Here is a 15,553-nt window from a genome sequence, read left to right on the forward strand (position 1 = left end):
GCAGTCCAGCTAATTCTTTAATCGGGGGGGGGGGGGGGGATATGACTGCAAAGGATGACATTGGTAGTGAAAGGATGTTGGTGTAATAATGATGATCTATTCAACTCTATACATTGTGCACTTGTAGGAAAAGTCTAACAAAATACAACTGCTTTGTGAACTGACTCAGGGTTTGAGGAGATCCTCCATCAAAAATAGTTAAGTAAGGCAAACATCAGAGGTGCGAAAGGGAGAGGAACACATCATTTCACACACTGTGTCTGATACCTGAGCTATCTGGAGAGTTTCCTGGTCCAGCACAGAGCCCTGACTAATACACACACACATGCACGCCGACACACACACACACACATAAACTGCAGGCTGAGTGGCGGTCGGTGCCTGTGTCAGCCTGTTCCTGGCTGGTGTGCTCGGGTGGTGTATTTAATTGGGTGTAGCACAGACTGTACTTCAGGGAACTGAGATAAGTTATATCCTGCCCATTAAAGGGGACAGCAAACCAGGAAGCTAAAGTTCCATCTGTTGGTTTGCTACAGCCCTGCCCCCCCTGTTGGCGCCCAGCAGGGAGACGAAGGAGTTTGGAGGTGAGGGGGGGGGGGGGGGGAGTAGGGTGGGGATATTTCAGACAACCCAAACAAACAAAATAAACCTCTCATCAGTCAGCTCACAACCCTGCTGGTTACTGGTCAGTGCATGTCTCTCCAGATTTGTGCAGCAGGTGGTAGAAATAACAGGGGCTTGAAGAAACATCAAGTCCCCAGAATGCAAAGGAAGGTGTTCTTCCCAGGAACATAAATCAAGCGCTCCCCCCTTTCTCTCTCTCTCTCCTGGCTGTGTCGCTGGCTGTGCGGAGCATGTCAGACTTTGTAGTAGATGTTGGCGGGGCTCTGCGGCGGCATCTCCTGGACAATGTAGACGGGGTGGCCATAGTCGCCGCTCACCTTCTCATAGTGAGGGCAGTAGTTGTTCTCTGTCCGCAGCGGAATGATGATGTCACTGGGCTCAGTGCCAGCTGTGCCCCCGGGCAGCTTGGGATTGGACAGCGTGCTGAGCGACAGCGCCGAGGGGCGGGGCTGAGAGTGGGTATTTTTCCTGGAGCGCTTGCGCATCTTGATGAGCAGGATGATGAGGAGCAGGATGAGCAGGAGGAAGATGATGCAGCCCGCCACAATGGCGGAGAACACGGCCACTCTGGATCCAAAGATGCTGTCTGTGTTTGGCGGAGAACCCGGATCCTGATTCATGTGGTCTAGACAGAGAAATAAAAAGATCAAGGAGTTAGACACTGGACAAAAGTTATTATGGAGAGAGGAAGGGTCAGAGGAGGAAGAGTGCATTGTTAATTTATTTTTGGAGGAGGGGTCGTCTGACTTCCCCCCATAACTCTATTTTATATTTTTGAGATTTATTACATGAAAAAAAGCTTGAATAGGTACATCAAAAAGATGGTTTTCACATGTGCCACGAAGTTCTACTTGGCCATATGCAGACAATATGGGTTGGGGTGCGAAAGCCCTTCAGCACATTCGCCTCTTCTTGTTTCACTCAGTTGGTAACTGTTAAAACAGCTTATTTAGCAGCTATTTATTTACAAATTGAAAGTGGCTGCACATGTATTTTCATCATTTGTTTGAATAAATATTGCTGTTATTGTCTAACTGAAAGTCATAGTCCAGAGTAAGCAGTCACAACCCCAGGGACGTCCTTTGCCTTTTCATGTGTCATGTTCAAATAAAACATTTTGGATTTATGAGCACCTCCTCCCTGCTCAGAGACTGCTACACAATCACAGGTCTAATAACATTCACAGCTACCCTGTTCTGCCCTGTCATATCTAGATCTTACTGTTCTGGTACTGGATCAACAATGATCACTGCCCTGTTTTTTCTGTGTGCGTTACACCACTAACAGCCCTGTTGATTTAATCCCATTGAATTACGTCAGTCAAAATTGCTTCCCAAAGAAATCTGCAGTCATTGCTCAGCAAAACAAAGATTGCTGCTCCGATAAGAGTGCAGACTTTATGACCAGTGGAGGCCACCATATTAAGGCAGAGGCCAAGTGAGATATCAACCAAAAATGAGGAGTACATATCTGAACATCTGATTTTATTTATCCTTTTTATTTAGGATGGGAGAGAGACATATGGGGGGGGGGGTCATGACTCCTCCGCTGACTGAAATCTGAGAAGAACCAAATCTGTTTTCCATGTATGTGTGCAGCTGCTGCCAAAGAGCAGGACCCCATGCACCACCTCTTTACTGTCCATTACCCCCCCACACACACATGTACACACACACACACACACACACACACACAAAAGCCTCATACCTCCAGAGACTGCCCTCCCCACTAATGACTGTGACTCAGCACTCCACTGACCACTCTGCACTTAACCATTTAGTGAGAGGTGGATAACAGCCTTATCACAACTCAATGACATCACTGAAAGCTACCGAGTCCAGCTTTTATCGGCGAAATCAGACTCGCGAGGAATTTTTGTACAGTCTGGGCACTGGAGGACCGAGCTGGAGAGAGGCTGTCAGAAAATTCATTCCTGAAATATCAGCCCCTCAAACCACAGTGACACATCCTTCATTCCACCCTGCACTTCTTCACTTGACGTAATCACTGATCTAACAGTGGTAGACAGGTAAAAGCCCAGGAATAGGGAAAAGTGACATTAGGAAGGAACTCTTATTATATTGTGTCAAATAAGCAATTACTAAGTGAGGACAACTTATCACATTGAGGCAGGCAGAACAGTCTGTACTGAAGGAAGTTTGTGGCATACAAAGTTGTGGAGTAAGTCAAAAAGTTATTGAACAGAGTGAGAGAGAGCGAGAGAGGAAGTTCCTCCAGTGGGAAGCAGCAGCTATGAAAGGTGTTGTTGAAAACAGGAAACAAGCAGAGCCCCGAGCATCCAAGGAGGCTGAAGTGACTTCTTCACTTAACTCTGTGTTTAATCTTCACTGATCTGTGATTCTACAGATGTTTTTTAAAAAAGACATCTCATAAAGTAGTAGTGAACCTTTGAGTCTCTTTGGGTGCAGCACAACCTTTGTGTTTCGTCTGATAACGCAGTTCGAGCCATATTTCTTTTTTGGGAGGGGTTCAATTTGGTGTTATTTGCAGTCATTCTTTAACTGAGTATCATTGTGTTCTGTGCAACTGGTTTTACGTCTATTCCAGCACAGTGACCCCCAGCAATCAAGACAGCCTGCGGCAAAAGACAGCCGCATGAGAATGAGGTACTTTGAGTGAGTCAACGATTATTTTTATGTTATTTTTTTAGGCTAATTGTGATTAACTCTTGGAAGAGCCCTCGAGGCTGTGAACATTTCAAAACCCTTTTCTTCGAAGAAAATTTGCACTCTCGAATCTCAAAAGCATTCTGCTGAAGAGTCTCGAGAAGCGGTTTATGGGTGTACTGTTTGTCTGTCAATCTGCTCACCAGGATTTCCTGGCATCTCAGGCCCATCGCGACCTTGGTCAGGCGGACTTGGACTGGACTCTGGTATGGCGTTGTCTTTTGGAGCCTCCGGCGCCACAGGGTTCACCGCGTTTGGAACTGTGGGAAACAGAAAACACAGAAACTCAGCCTTGGCACGCTGCACATGCTGAATTACAATGACTTGTTCCTCTGTACTGGCATGGTTTCTTTTTTTTTATTATTATCTTTTGATATATCATTTATACAGAGAGAGAGAAGGTTATCTCTGCTAGCGCTGAAAGCATCTCAGAAGTGAAGATGAAAGCACAAAAAAAGAGGAAGAACAAGTTAGCAAACGTCTGTGAAACACACCAGTATCCCTGTCCTGTCGTAAAAAATGAGCTCACATCTACATCAGCTGCTCCTTCAGCAAACACTCAGACAGGCATTTCCAACACTGACACATTCATGAGAGCGTAGCACACACACGCGCAGGCATGCTTGCAAACACACATATATGCACACACCTAGAATATACTTACAATACACTTAGGCATGGCAGAATGAGGGTAAAGTAGTTATATATTAACTTTTTATTGTTTTACATTATTCATCACGTTAAAAGGCCATAATATGCCTTATTTATTGCTCTGGCTTTAACTCTGCCGGAGAGAGGCACACTTCTGAAGAGAATAGGAGTGCAGGGAGAGCAGGGGGAGACGAGGAGAAGCGGAGAGGAGGGGGCCGCAAAAGCTCTGAGGAGAACGCAAAGGAAACAGACAGTTTATCTGTCTGTCTGTTGTGATTTCAGCACACACACTTTGAAGTCTTTGTGCGGTAAACACTGGTGGGTCCATGGCGTGGCTTTTTTACGAGGGCAGGGCCAGCAGACGGGGGACTGTTCTAAACTATTACCGATGCCGGTCAGATGGATTCCACAGCACGCTATCAGATGCCTCTCCTCTATCGGGCCTTATCTGCATCTGCCCAAAAGCCTGCTCAAGGCGTGTGTGAGAAATAGAGAGGAGGGCGTGTGGGGAGGCAATTTACATCTAAGTCCCTCATGGCAAGTGTGTGTCAGCGTGCATATGTGTGTGTGTGAGAGGGAGAGAGGGGGATAGCAGTCTGTTTGCTATTTCCAACCCAGTTTGACTTGTCAGGAGAAAAGCTTTGGGTGTGGGACAGCAGGCACTTTGAACAACAGAAAGAAAGAAAAAGAATTAAGCAAGAGAATATGAATCCATGGCAGTGTCCACTGCTTGGTGACAATAAGCACACTATTAACATACTGGTCTCCCCTTCCCTCATCTATTGTTCATATCCTGACCATCACATGGCCCAGCACTGATTGCAGCAGCGTTGAGTGTAGCCATGAGCTGTTGTGTGCCGTCAATAATTGATGAGAAAGGACAGGAGTGAGAAGTGGGAACATTCACGCATGGTAGAGGATATGAGAGGACACAGTGATCTGATTCACTCCCTACTTATAGACCAACACTGTGTCAACCACTGAGCATGTGCAGGCAGCGTTGTAATGTTCTGACCCATTTTTTCTGTGTGTACTGCTGACATTTCTCTTAGCTATGCAGACAGCAGCTACCTCAGAACTGCCAGCCCACCAGGAGGAGGGAAAAGGCGGCGGGGGGAGTGAGAGCGAGGGAGACAATGATCGAGCGACACTGGGGGAGAGACAGATATGTAAGGAGAGGTAGAAAAGGAGAGGAAAAAAAACGAGGAGGGAGGGTGTGCGCGAGGCAGTGAGTCAACATATTTCTAATGAGCACACCGAAATGATGTGCTGGAGGAAAAAAAAAGGAGCACCGAATAGCGACGGATGTATAAAATATGGGCACCTCCTATTTTCCCTATTCATTCAATTTCCCTTCCCTTTTTACTTCACATTTAATAGAAAGACAAACGACGGAACACCAGGCATTTAACGCACAATTAGATATGAATGTGTCAGGGCACGTAACTTCCTGCAAATGGTGACGATTCAACATGATTAAGACCGGGAACGTTTCCATGCAACTGTAACATTAAAAGAATGGGAACATTTTACCCATTGTTATGAGTCACCGAAAAATCAGTACAACATGCAAAGGAGTGGACATATGGAGAGATCTTGGAGACTTGACTAGAGCGAGTATTGGCATTCAGCTGCAGAGACAGAGGAAATGTGGCTTAAACACAATACCATCTTGGGTCAGAGCCGAGTGTGTGAGTGTGGCTGCAGAACGTAGAGTCTCCTGCTGCATACAGTATAAGGACTATTTCCATCACGCATCAGTCTTTTAAGGGACTTTTTCAATACATCGATTTAAATGTCAGAAAGTAGCGAGCCCTTCACAGTCTCCCAGAGGCCAAGGTGATGTCTCCAAACAGTCCACAAGCCAAATGCTTTCAATGTATAATTAATTAAAACACAGGAAAGCAGCAGATTTTCTCTGTTCCAAGTCCAAGAATCAGCAACTATTTGCAGTTTTCTGCTTGTTAATGACTCGTTGGTATAAATGACTATCAAATGAATTTTCTGTCAACACTTTAGCCAATTAATCAGCAAATCTTTTCAGCACTGGCAACCCTTAATGGCACCTTCATTATTTTCCCAGGAAAAACAATCTCCTAGAAATGGTCCACAGCAGCATAATCAAAGTTTCTGTCAATGCACTAATTTCTTGCAGCCCTTCTTCAAACAATTACTGGGTCGAATGGGTCGCAAATTATGCACCAACGATTTCATCCACAGAAAAAAGATTTAGTCGATATATTTTTATAGATTAAGTAGTAGCAGCTGGGCCAACGGCATCTTTTCTAACAGGGTTTTTAGGGCACATTGACTGTGAGTGACAGCTCAGCTTCAGACTTCTGTGGGAAATGAGTGCATGGCTCTGGCGAAGTTGAGGAACAGCCGGCAGCCACAGAAACAGACAGAAGCTGAGGAGGAACTTTCCGAGAACTGTCCTCGAACTCGACATTTCCTTTCTCCAATTTCATTAACACGTTCACGGTCGTCCGTTTTCTCCTGGGTGTACGTTAGTGTTTGCCATGCAAGAGTGTGTGTTGTGTGTGCATTTGTGTAACTATGGTGTAATTTGACGATGGTGTTGCAATGCTGGGCTGTCAAATGCTGTAATTGACCTACATGGGATTCTAGTGTGATACCTGTCTGTCTCTGAGAATATGGGTTATCTGCTGAATTTGTTCTGACTCGGACCTCACGAGCATCAGCAGCTTGTTAACTTCTATTCTCCTACTGACTGCCATGGATACATTGCTGTCATCCAACTAGCCAACATTCAAATATCTGCGCACACACACGCACGCACGCACGCGCACGCACACGCACACGCACACACGCACACACACACACACACACACACACACACACACACACACACACACACACACACTTCGCAGATTGTTCAGCAAGTCCCAGTTTATTTCTGACATGTTGAGATCCAGCTTTAAAGTTGGAATCATTGCAGCAGGCAGATGTTCCTCTCAGATGGTTAGTGTCTATTTCAGTCAAAACAACCACACTTAGTGGAGGGGGGGTGTTTACAGAGTCACACATCTGTGTACTAAACCCTGTCAAAATCAGGATATGGATGTCCACATACTGAATAACGCTGCATCTAAAAGTGAAATGTATGATGCAAACCAAATGCTGTGTCCGAGGATATCTAAACAAAGCTAGTTTGTTTACTTCCAGCACTTTAAGACGACTTAGCGCCGGCGACCACGCATGCACTGACATTTCTGTGCCCCTGATTAACGAAAATCAGGTGGAAGAACATCTGCAAACTCTTCAAACCTCGTCCCTTTGAGTTTGTATATAAAGCGATTTCTTCAAAAAACACAATATGAGCCTAATAGAGGTGGGGAACATGATAACGATCTTTTATCACAAGAAATGAAAATTTGCAGCACGGTATCAAAAAATCTATCTAAATCAAATTAGAAAGTAGTCCGATGGAGTGTTCCTTAAAGACAAACATAAACACGGCACATCTAAGAAATCAGGGTACTTCATCAAACTGAAGCAAAAATCCTGCAAATCCAATAAAGCAGTGCATGAGGCAGTCTTGCTTATTGATTTGCACTGCTGCCTGCAAATCTGAGTTATTAAAGGGACAGTTCCTTCAGTGTCAGTGGTTTGCTGAGACAAATCTCTTCTATTATTTATACTGACCCATTTCTCACTTTGCGAAAAACACAGCTGCTTAGCATTTGTAGCCAGTACATGAATAATAGAAGACTTTTTCTAATCAACAATAATGAACTGTAATGTGTTGTAACCACAAATCTGAAGTGGTTATTAAGTACTCATTTATAACTGTTTGATTTTTTTTTTTTTTAAGTTTTGTGGTTTGCAAACATTATGTCAAACTTAATTGAAAAAGTTTTAAACCCATCTAGATAATTGTACTAATTGTACATACCTATAAACAGTAAATACAAGTTTTATTACACACAGTAGGAATTTGTTTACGAGTGCAGTTATATATCATTAAATATAATTACAGCTCTTTCACACTGGGTTGTCAAATACCCATTGAGAAAAGTAATTTCATTATTATTTGTTAACTTATCTATATTTTATTTTTTTGTTACATTTATACGTTTAAGTTACATGTTGCAGCTTCTCACCTCACCCTTCACTACCATGTGTGTTGAAGCCTTCAGTTGGCATCTACAGCCTCTGTAGAGCTGACCATGCTCCTGATTATTTAGTATAAATATTTTTATCTTCAATATCTGAAAAAAACTGATATAGCCTGCCAATGTATGGTGATGTTTAATTACAGTGTCATGTCATAATATTGAGATGAAGAGTGAACAGTATAATGGTGAAAAGGTGCATAAACCATTTTTTAATGACTACTGGAATTATTTCAAACACATAATTGTGATGGGACACCCCTATAGGTCACAGTTGATTTATGCTGCAGCTCCAGGTAGTGGTGTTAAAGACGTTCATATAAAAATTGTTTGAAGTCATCAACGCCGGTGGCCTCTTCATTCTACAACACACCTTTAAAGCTGTAGAGAGCAGGTCCCATCAGAGGCTGGTGGCGGACAAAGTCACGCTATTCACACATGGCGATAAATGAAAATGTCACACAAAAGTGAAACATGGCTTTAAGGCATCGGCTCTGTGTTGTGTTCTGCATGTGACATGAGCGCACATTTACCTTGTCCGACTTTCATGATGACTTTCATGGCTCGGCTCTTGCAAGCGCCTCCCTCTCGGTTCTCCAGGCCCTCGACTGTGCCATTGGAGGTCGCTGGAGGAGGCAAAGATACAGAGGAAGAGGAAGAGGGGAGAAAGACAAGAGGGGTGATGGAGGGGTGAGGAGAAGAAAAGCAGGAGGTGCCGAAAAAGAGGAGGAGAAAAGACACATTGGTTAATGAGCATGTCCATAACGCACAGAACTAATCAATATTTACGACAAGCGCTGATTAGTTGTCCCAGTGATTAGCCATTCTCACTCTCAATCAACCGCCGGCTTTTCTCAATGGTATCTCTCATTAACACAGTAAAGTGAAGTCAAATGAATGGAACAACATTAGAGCCTGTACTGAGGGAGGGTGGACGCCAAGGTGGAGGAGGGACATGGTCAGACCTGGGTCTATGTGTGTGTGTGTGGGGGGGGTGTGTGTGTGCGTGTGTGTGCGTGAAAGATAGGGAGAGACAGACAGAAAGCGAGGGAGTGTGTTTTTGGTCTGTGCATAGTTGAGCAGTGAGACATGTCAGCGAGAGTTCCAGCTTCTCGCCAAGTCCTCGAGCAGCTTACTCCCTCTGAGCCACATGTGTCATTACTTGCTGGTAGTGCTGAGAGCTAAATGCCTCCCTTAATGTTCGTGAGTGTGTGTGTGTGTGTGTGTGTGTGTGTGTGTCATTTACAGTATATATTAGTGTGTGTGTGTGTGTGTCAGCTTCTTTCCCTTTGTTTAAAAGTGTGTGTTCTGCTCTGATTTGAGTGAGGAGCTCAGGGTCAACGGTTGTTTATTCAATGTCACATTCACTTCAGACACTGTGGCACAATTGGCTGTCTATTTTCAGGCTCATGATAATGACCTAGGGAGACAGAGTGTGACTCTGACCTTTACACTGAGCAGCTAAGCACAAGGCACTTGTAAGGTGTAGGGGTGTGCATGTGTGTGTGTGTGTGTGTGTGTGTGTGTGTGTGTGTGTGTGTGTGTGTGTGTGTGTGTGTGTGTGTGTGTGTGTGTGTGTGTGTGTGTGTGTGTGTGTGTGCGTGTGTGTGCGAGCGTATGTGCATCCGAGTAGGCGCAGACGATGGCAGCTCTAATTTTGGAATTCCCCAAATACTCTCCATCTCCACTTAGCCTGCTGTTTAACTCCCTTCCTCTGAAATGCTATTGTTTCTCTTCCTCACGTTATCAGTCTTTGCCTTTCTCTGGTTTTTTTTTTCAATCAGTTCTTTTTTTTTCTTTTTTTTTATCTGCGCTATCAGGCTCTACCCCTCCCTTTCCCTCCCTCTTAACTCAATGACCATCTCCCTGGGTGATTGCTTCAGATGGCACCCTCATTATGATGAGATAGTCTTTGAGTGGGTGTTTATCTAATGATGACATTGTGAGACAGACTCAGCTACAGATGGGAAGGGTGGGGGCTGGAATAATGCGTCACAAATATCAAAATACTCACCGCGCCGTCTCTGCTATGATGTATGGCTGTTTCTATGTTCATTTCCATGCTATGAACTAATGTTACATCAAGCAGTGTTGAAATCTGGCTCTGCAGCTATGGAAAAGCTCATCTAGTTGATTCATGCCTTGTCATTCCTAAGCATTATTAATGCTGACATTCGTTGCCCTGTGGGACTTCAGCTTTGTACCGTGGCGAAAATTGACGAAAACTAAATAATGAATTGCACTAACATTAATTTACATTATCAGATCATACTCAGAGCTCAGTATTACAAAGTGGACCACAACATACTGTTGAGTGCGTGATAATTTGTGAAAATGATTGCGATAACATCGCGTCAAACCACCCCCCCCCACTGTCGACTCATACTGTAACCGAGTGAACCGGTCACTGAGTGAAATATATATATGAGGGGTCAGCCGGAGCCGAGTGCAGCACAGGAACACAAACATTTCAAATTTACGTGGGCCATTACTGTGAATGAACACTCAAGGCTAAGTGAGTCTTATGATTTATGTAAAGTCTATGCAAGGAGCAGGCCGCTGCTAAAGGAGACATTCAAAGACAGCAAAGTGAGCACGGCTGTTTCCAGCGACGCTCAGCTTGAAGGGCCCAAACGCTGCCACGAGTACTAACCTCATCCTGCCATTTTCCACCCAATTTCCCCTCTTCTTTCAATTTGAAAATTTCCAGGGCAAGGTTATAGAAAAATTAGCTCTGTGAAGATCGAGCTCAAAGGCACTGGAATAATCTACCTCTGTGAGCATCGTGCTATGAATTTTATATCCATTCAGGGAGAGCAGATCTTTTCGGTGTTAACTTACTTCTGTCATTGAAATTAACTATTCCTTCAGGCTCCTGCATTACTGATGTGGCATGATGATAAATTTGCCCCTGGAGGTCCCTGTTTGTACTAACAACTGAAAGTGAGCTGGATTTATAAAGAAATGATCGCTTTACATGTTGTTTGTATTGAGACATTTAAAATGTCAAATAATTCAAGACCTTTACTGTTCTCCTGGAAATTCATAATCCGATTAACTGCGTCAAATTGTAAGCACATTTCCTGATGTGAATCCATCCTTCAAGTACTATTCAAGATGGAAATCAGCTACAGATACAACTGCTGAGTGCATTAAAAATGCATTTCCAAAATGTTGCTGTCTCTAAAGTACTGCTACATTTGTCATTTTAATCTCTGTTTATCAGTGTATTTAGATCGCTCATGTCAAAAGTTCACTCTAAAAAAAAGTCAGTGATTTGCCAGCCATATTTCCAGACGTGCCAACTTTATAACCTGACTCCAACACAAATACACGCTGCCAGCTTTTTCTTTAATCTGAATGCCTTTCACTCACTCCATCTCCTCTTTCTCTGACTCAATTTTTCTTACTCTCTAACCCTCTCTCTCTCTTTCTCTCATTTCATCCCCAAACACTAATCCATATCTGGATTTACAGATATTAAAAGGCCGACAGTCATGTCATGTTTTGGAGAGAGGAAACTGGGGAACTGGGTCTTCCTGTCTCAGCAGGGAGATAAAAACACAAGGGGATAAAGTAACGACAGGGCGAAGAACAAAGAAACCAGTCCACTGCTAATGATTTACTGGAGAGAACTGGTTCAATGTTAGTGGCCCAGAATACCAAAAGAACTGGTCATTGCATGAAGGAATTTTTTTTTTTTTTATAAAGCAGTTGGCTCCAAAGAGAAATTTTTTGTAAGATTTAGGGCCTTTTTGTGGGTGTGGATCATTGGCCGCAGAATGACTAGAGGGAGAACAAAAGATCTACAGCTGCTGAAGTCATAAGAGAAACCAGGTGCCAAATGTTGATGTTGGGAAATATCTACAGTACAAAGTATCAGCCAAGAGAAAGCCATACAAGGGTGAGAGCTGGCCCACAACAAACGCTCCTGTTCCAGTTCTATACACGTACCGCTGCTGCTGACACATTAACGTGCGTACATGAATGCACACACTTGCATTATGCAAAAATGCACACAGATTTCACAAGGACATTTGGGGCAGAGTAGAAGGACTGCTCCCCGAGGTGCTCCGAGGAGAGGAGTGGGAGATGTGTGAGAGACGTAGTGCTGACTGGTCGAGACGACGCACACAAGGTAAGGCGAGAGTGCGAAACAGTGGTCTATATTTATTCTCAGGTCTGCTAAATGAGGTCACTCAGGTGGTCCTGCCGAATACATTCCCCATCTCCATCATGAATCATCTGCTGCTTATTATTCCTGTCCAGCCCAAGGGGGGCTTGCTTTCATACGGCACAATGTGCGCTGTGTGTACACGCATGTTCATGTGCTCCTGTGTCGATGCATGCGCGTGCACGCTTACGCGCCCACAGCACAAAAAGAGGGGATGGATACAGCCCATGTGACAGACAGAGAGCAGGTTGTTTAATGAGAAAGTGGATGAGAGGTGACATTCATTGGCTACCTTTCACACACCACCCCCCCCCCCCGCCCCATTCTCCCCAGCATTCAGACTTCCACTTAGACGAGCCAAGCAAGCAGCAGGTACTCACAGTAACAACCAGTAATAATGTCGACATAAAGAAAAGAAAAATCTGAAATGAGCTAAATATATAAACAGGCACAACCACAGTCTGATCACTCACACTAAGCATCAAGGAAAAAACACGAACACAAAGAGCTGTTTCATCCGTTTGATTCAAAGGAGGAAGCTAAACACAAGCATTCAAGTGTGTGTGTCTGTATCAAACAGGGCGTCGCAGCAGAAATGGATTTTTATCATACCTGCAATATTCCTCTCTCAGTTTTTGTTTGCATTAGTGAACCATGAGTCAACAAAGGTATAGAAGGAGAGAGGAAGACCTATTTGACCAAAATATTTCACTCTTGAGTGAGCACAGGGAGGGTCAGATTAGGTTTATGGGGCTGAATCCAGCTTGATAACCCTTCCCAGCAGATCTGGCACGCATGCAAGTATGCATGTGCACGCTCACATGCAAAAACATACAAAGTGAGGTTGACAGACTGGAATAATACGGAGGGATCTAGATGTTTGCACTTTGAACCTTTTCTAATCCCAAGTATTAGGGCATGGCTAAAGCCTGATTATGGCAGAATGAAATAGATCTAAATAGATGTCCCAGCCCATCAGTCTTCCATTTCTTTGTCCCTGAAATAGAAATGGAAATCAGTAATCAACCTCCAACCCCTTCACTCGCTGTCTCGCCCCATCGCCTCCTCCGCAGGTTTGGCATCGGCAAAGAAAATACATTGAGACTTATCATCTCAGATGAATTGGGGGCACTGAGCTCGGCCAATATTTTCTTTTCTTCTATCTTCACAATAATCAAAGTTGACAGAGAATATTAAATAGTCATATCTTTGACACCAGCGCTGCATGTTTTTCATGCCATTTTGTGAATACAATATTTAATTTAGCTTAGGATGAGCACGGTTTTGAATAATGCACAAGGACACGGCTAATTCTCGAATCTTCCTCTTCAATTTTTAGCCATTTAGTTATTGAAAAGTATCACCATGGAGCACCTCTCACATCTCTGCATGCCGCCTCTTACCAGAGGCTGCTATGCTGGTAGCCAGGTTTCCACCAAGCGGTACAGTCGCAGTTCAGCTCACCACGGTGAGGTTTCGATTGGTACACCCTGATCTGACTTGTGTTTCCACTGCGGGGTGTGTGGGCTGGATACATAAATAACGAAGCTATTTACATAATGTGCGTCGGCTACACAAACAACATGACGACATACCAGCGCGACACAGTGTGGCTCGCCAATAAATCCCATGAATAAGACGAATGTGACACAGTAAACAAAGAGCAACGTCTCCCATTTTGTGTTGTTTCTTTTTCGGCACAGAGCTATTTATCACAAGACGACAAGCTTGAGCGAAGGCTGCAGGCTTTTACGGGCAAAAGTTTGCTGTTTTTCCCCCGTTGTTGTACAAAATTGATGATTCTCTGTCGACCAGTCAACAGACTGCAGGGTGTCTAGCTCCACTTTGTAGGAGCTGCTCCTCCAAAAGTGGGACAGTAGGATTTTGTTATTTTGGTGCCCTCCTCAACGTTTGACACACACAAATCATTGCGTCATGTGCCAAACTGAATCCAAATGTACTGCTCCATAGAAATGGGGCTTTAGTGTCAAGGTTTAAGGGTGGTAAGCAGCTCAGTGCACACAACTGTTGCTCAGCTCACAGCTTCAGGATACAGCCAGAGGGGGAGCTCCTCTCCTGTGCCCTGATTAGACTGCTGCTCTCTCTTTCTCTCTCTCTCTCTGACACACACACACACACTGAGACAGAAAGCAAGAGCATACCCGGCTGCACACACATACAGATACATCCACATCTGAAATGGCTGCGGGAAAAAAAAAAACATACATGTAAGCACTAGGTCCGACAGAATGGAACACACACTGACATGCGCACACACATAATTTCATATTCACACATACACACACACACACACACGTTGGCTGCCTTTATAGCCAGAAGATCAGGCAGGACTTAAGAGCTCCTCCGGCACCAAAATTACAGGGTGCCTCTAAATCCTCCCAGCAGAGAGCACTATGGGATAGAATGGGGTGGGGTGAGGAGGGTTGGGAGGTGCTGCAGAAGGGTGAGTGAGGGAGGTAAAGTGGCGACGTGTGTGTGTGTGTGTGGGGGGGGGGGGGTTGAGGTGTTTAGAGGGTGAATGGAAAGAGGAGTGCTGGACAGGAGTGGAAGCAAGAGATTCCTTTTTTTTTAAGACATGAGAGTGTGCGAGCCAGAGAGGAGTGAGACCTGATCTGTCCTTGCGTGCATATGCTGGTGAGGGAATATGGAAGGAGGTGATGAAGTGAGGAGTTGAGAGGAACAGGAGGAGGAGAGCTCAGTTTGGAAAAAAAAGAAGAAGAAGTGGGAGGTGATCTCTCTCTATGGAGCAGAGGAAGCATACATGTGAGCGTGTGAGTGTGAGTGTGAGTGTGAGTGTGAGTGCGAGTGTGAGTGTGTGCGACTGCCAACTTGCCTCCCTCTCACTCACACTCACCATTTTGCCCATGTGCAGTATGGTCCCGGTGCAACAGTGCGCATTTAATTTTTATTATCATTGTTAGATTAAAAACAGACGAAGAAGGTCTATAGCACAACATAAAAAAATAGATGTTAACATAAAATAATTAATTAAATAATAATAAACGGTTAATACATGCCAAGTCAGCCACTTTCACCTGTCTACAGACATGAGGGCCAGTATAAACCTGGTGAAACCGAGTGAAACTTGGCCTCAATAATAGTATTCTCTGATGCTGTCATCTGGCACATGAAACAACAGATATAATAGCTGAATGTGACGTGACATGTTGTGTGTGTGTGCTTGTATCTGTTAGGACCTGGTCCCAATGAGGTAGAGCTGTTTAAGTTTTATGGTAAATCCATTAACTAGTCATGGTTAT

The 15,553-nt window shown here is 44.3% G+C and overlaps 1 protein-coding gene across 1 annotated transcript in view; it reads right to left on the bottom strand.

The window, feature by feature from the left end:
- Positions 1-584: 584 nt before the first annotated feature.
- The window catches only part of efnb1 (ephrin-B1), a gene marked incomplete at its 5' end in the record, with an annotated part of 54,921 nt that continues 39,952 nt past the window's right edge, over positions 585-15,553 (bottom strand). The window contains 3 exons of the mRNA XM_083891323.1: positions 585-1,249; positions 3,455-3,571; positions 8,632-8,724. Coding sequence (XP_083747449.1) covers positions 858-1,249; positions 3,455-3,571; positions 8,632-8,724 — 602 coding nt within the window. The 3' untranslated portion in view covers positions 585-857. The remainder of the gene's footprint in view (positions 1,250-3,454; positions 3,572-8,631; positions 8,725-15,553) is intronic.

The sequence above is a fragment of the Microchirus variegatus genome (genome assembly GCF_963457635.1).
Source record: "Microchirus variegatus genome assembly, chromosome: 6".
In the NCBI taxonomy this organism is placed as follows: Eukaryota; Metazoa; Chordata; class Actinopteri; order Pleuronectiformes; family Soleidae; genus Microchirus; species Microchirus variegatus.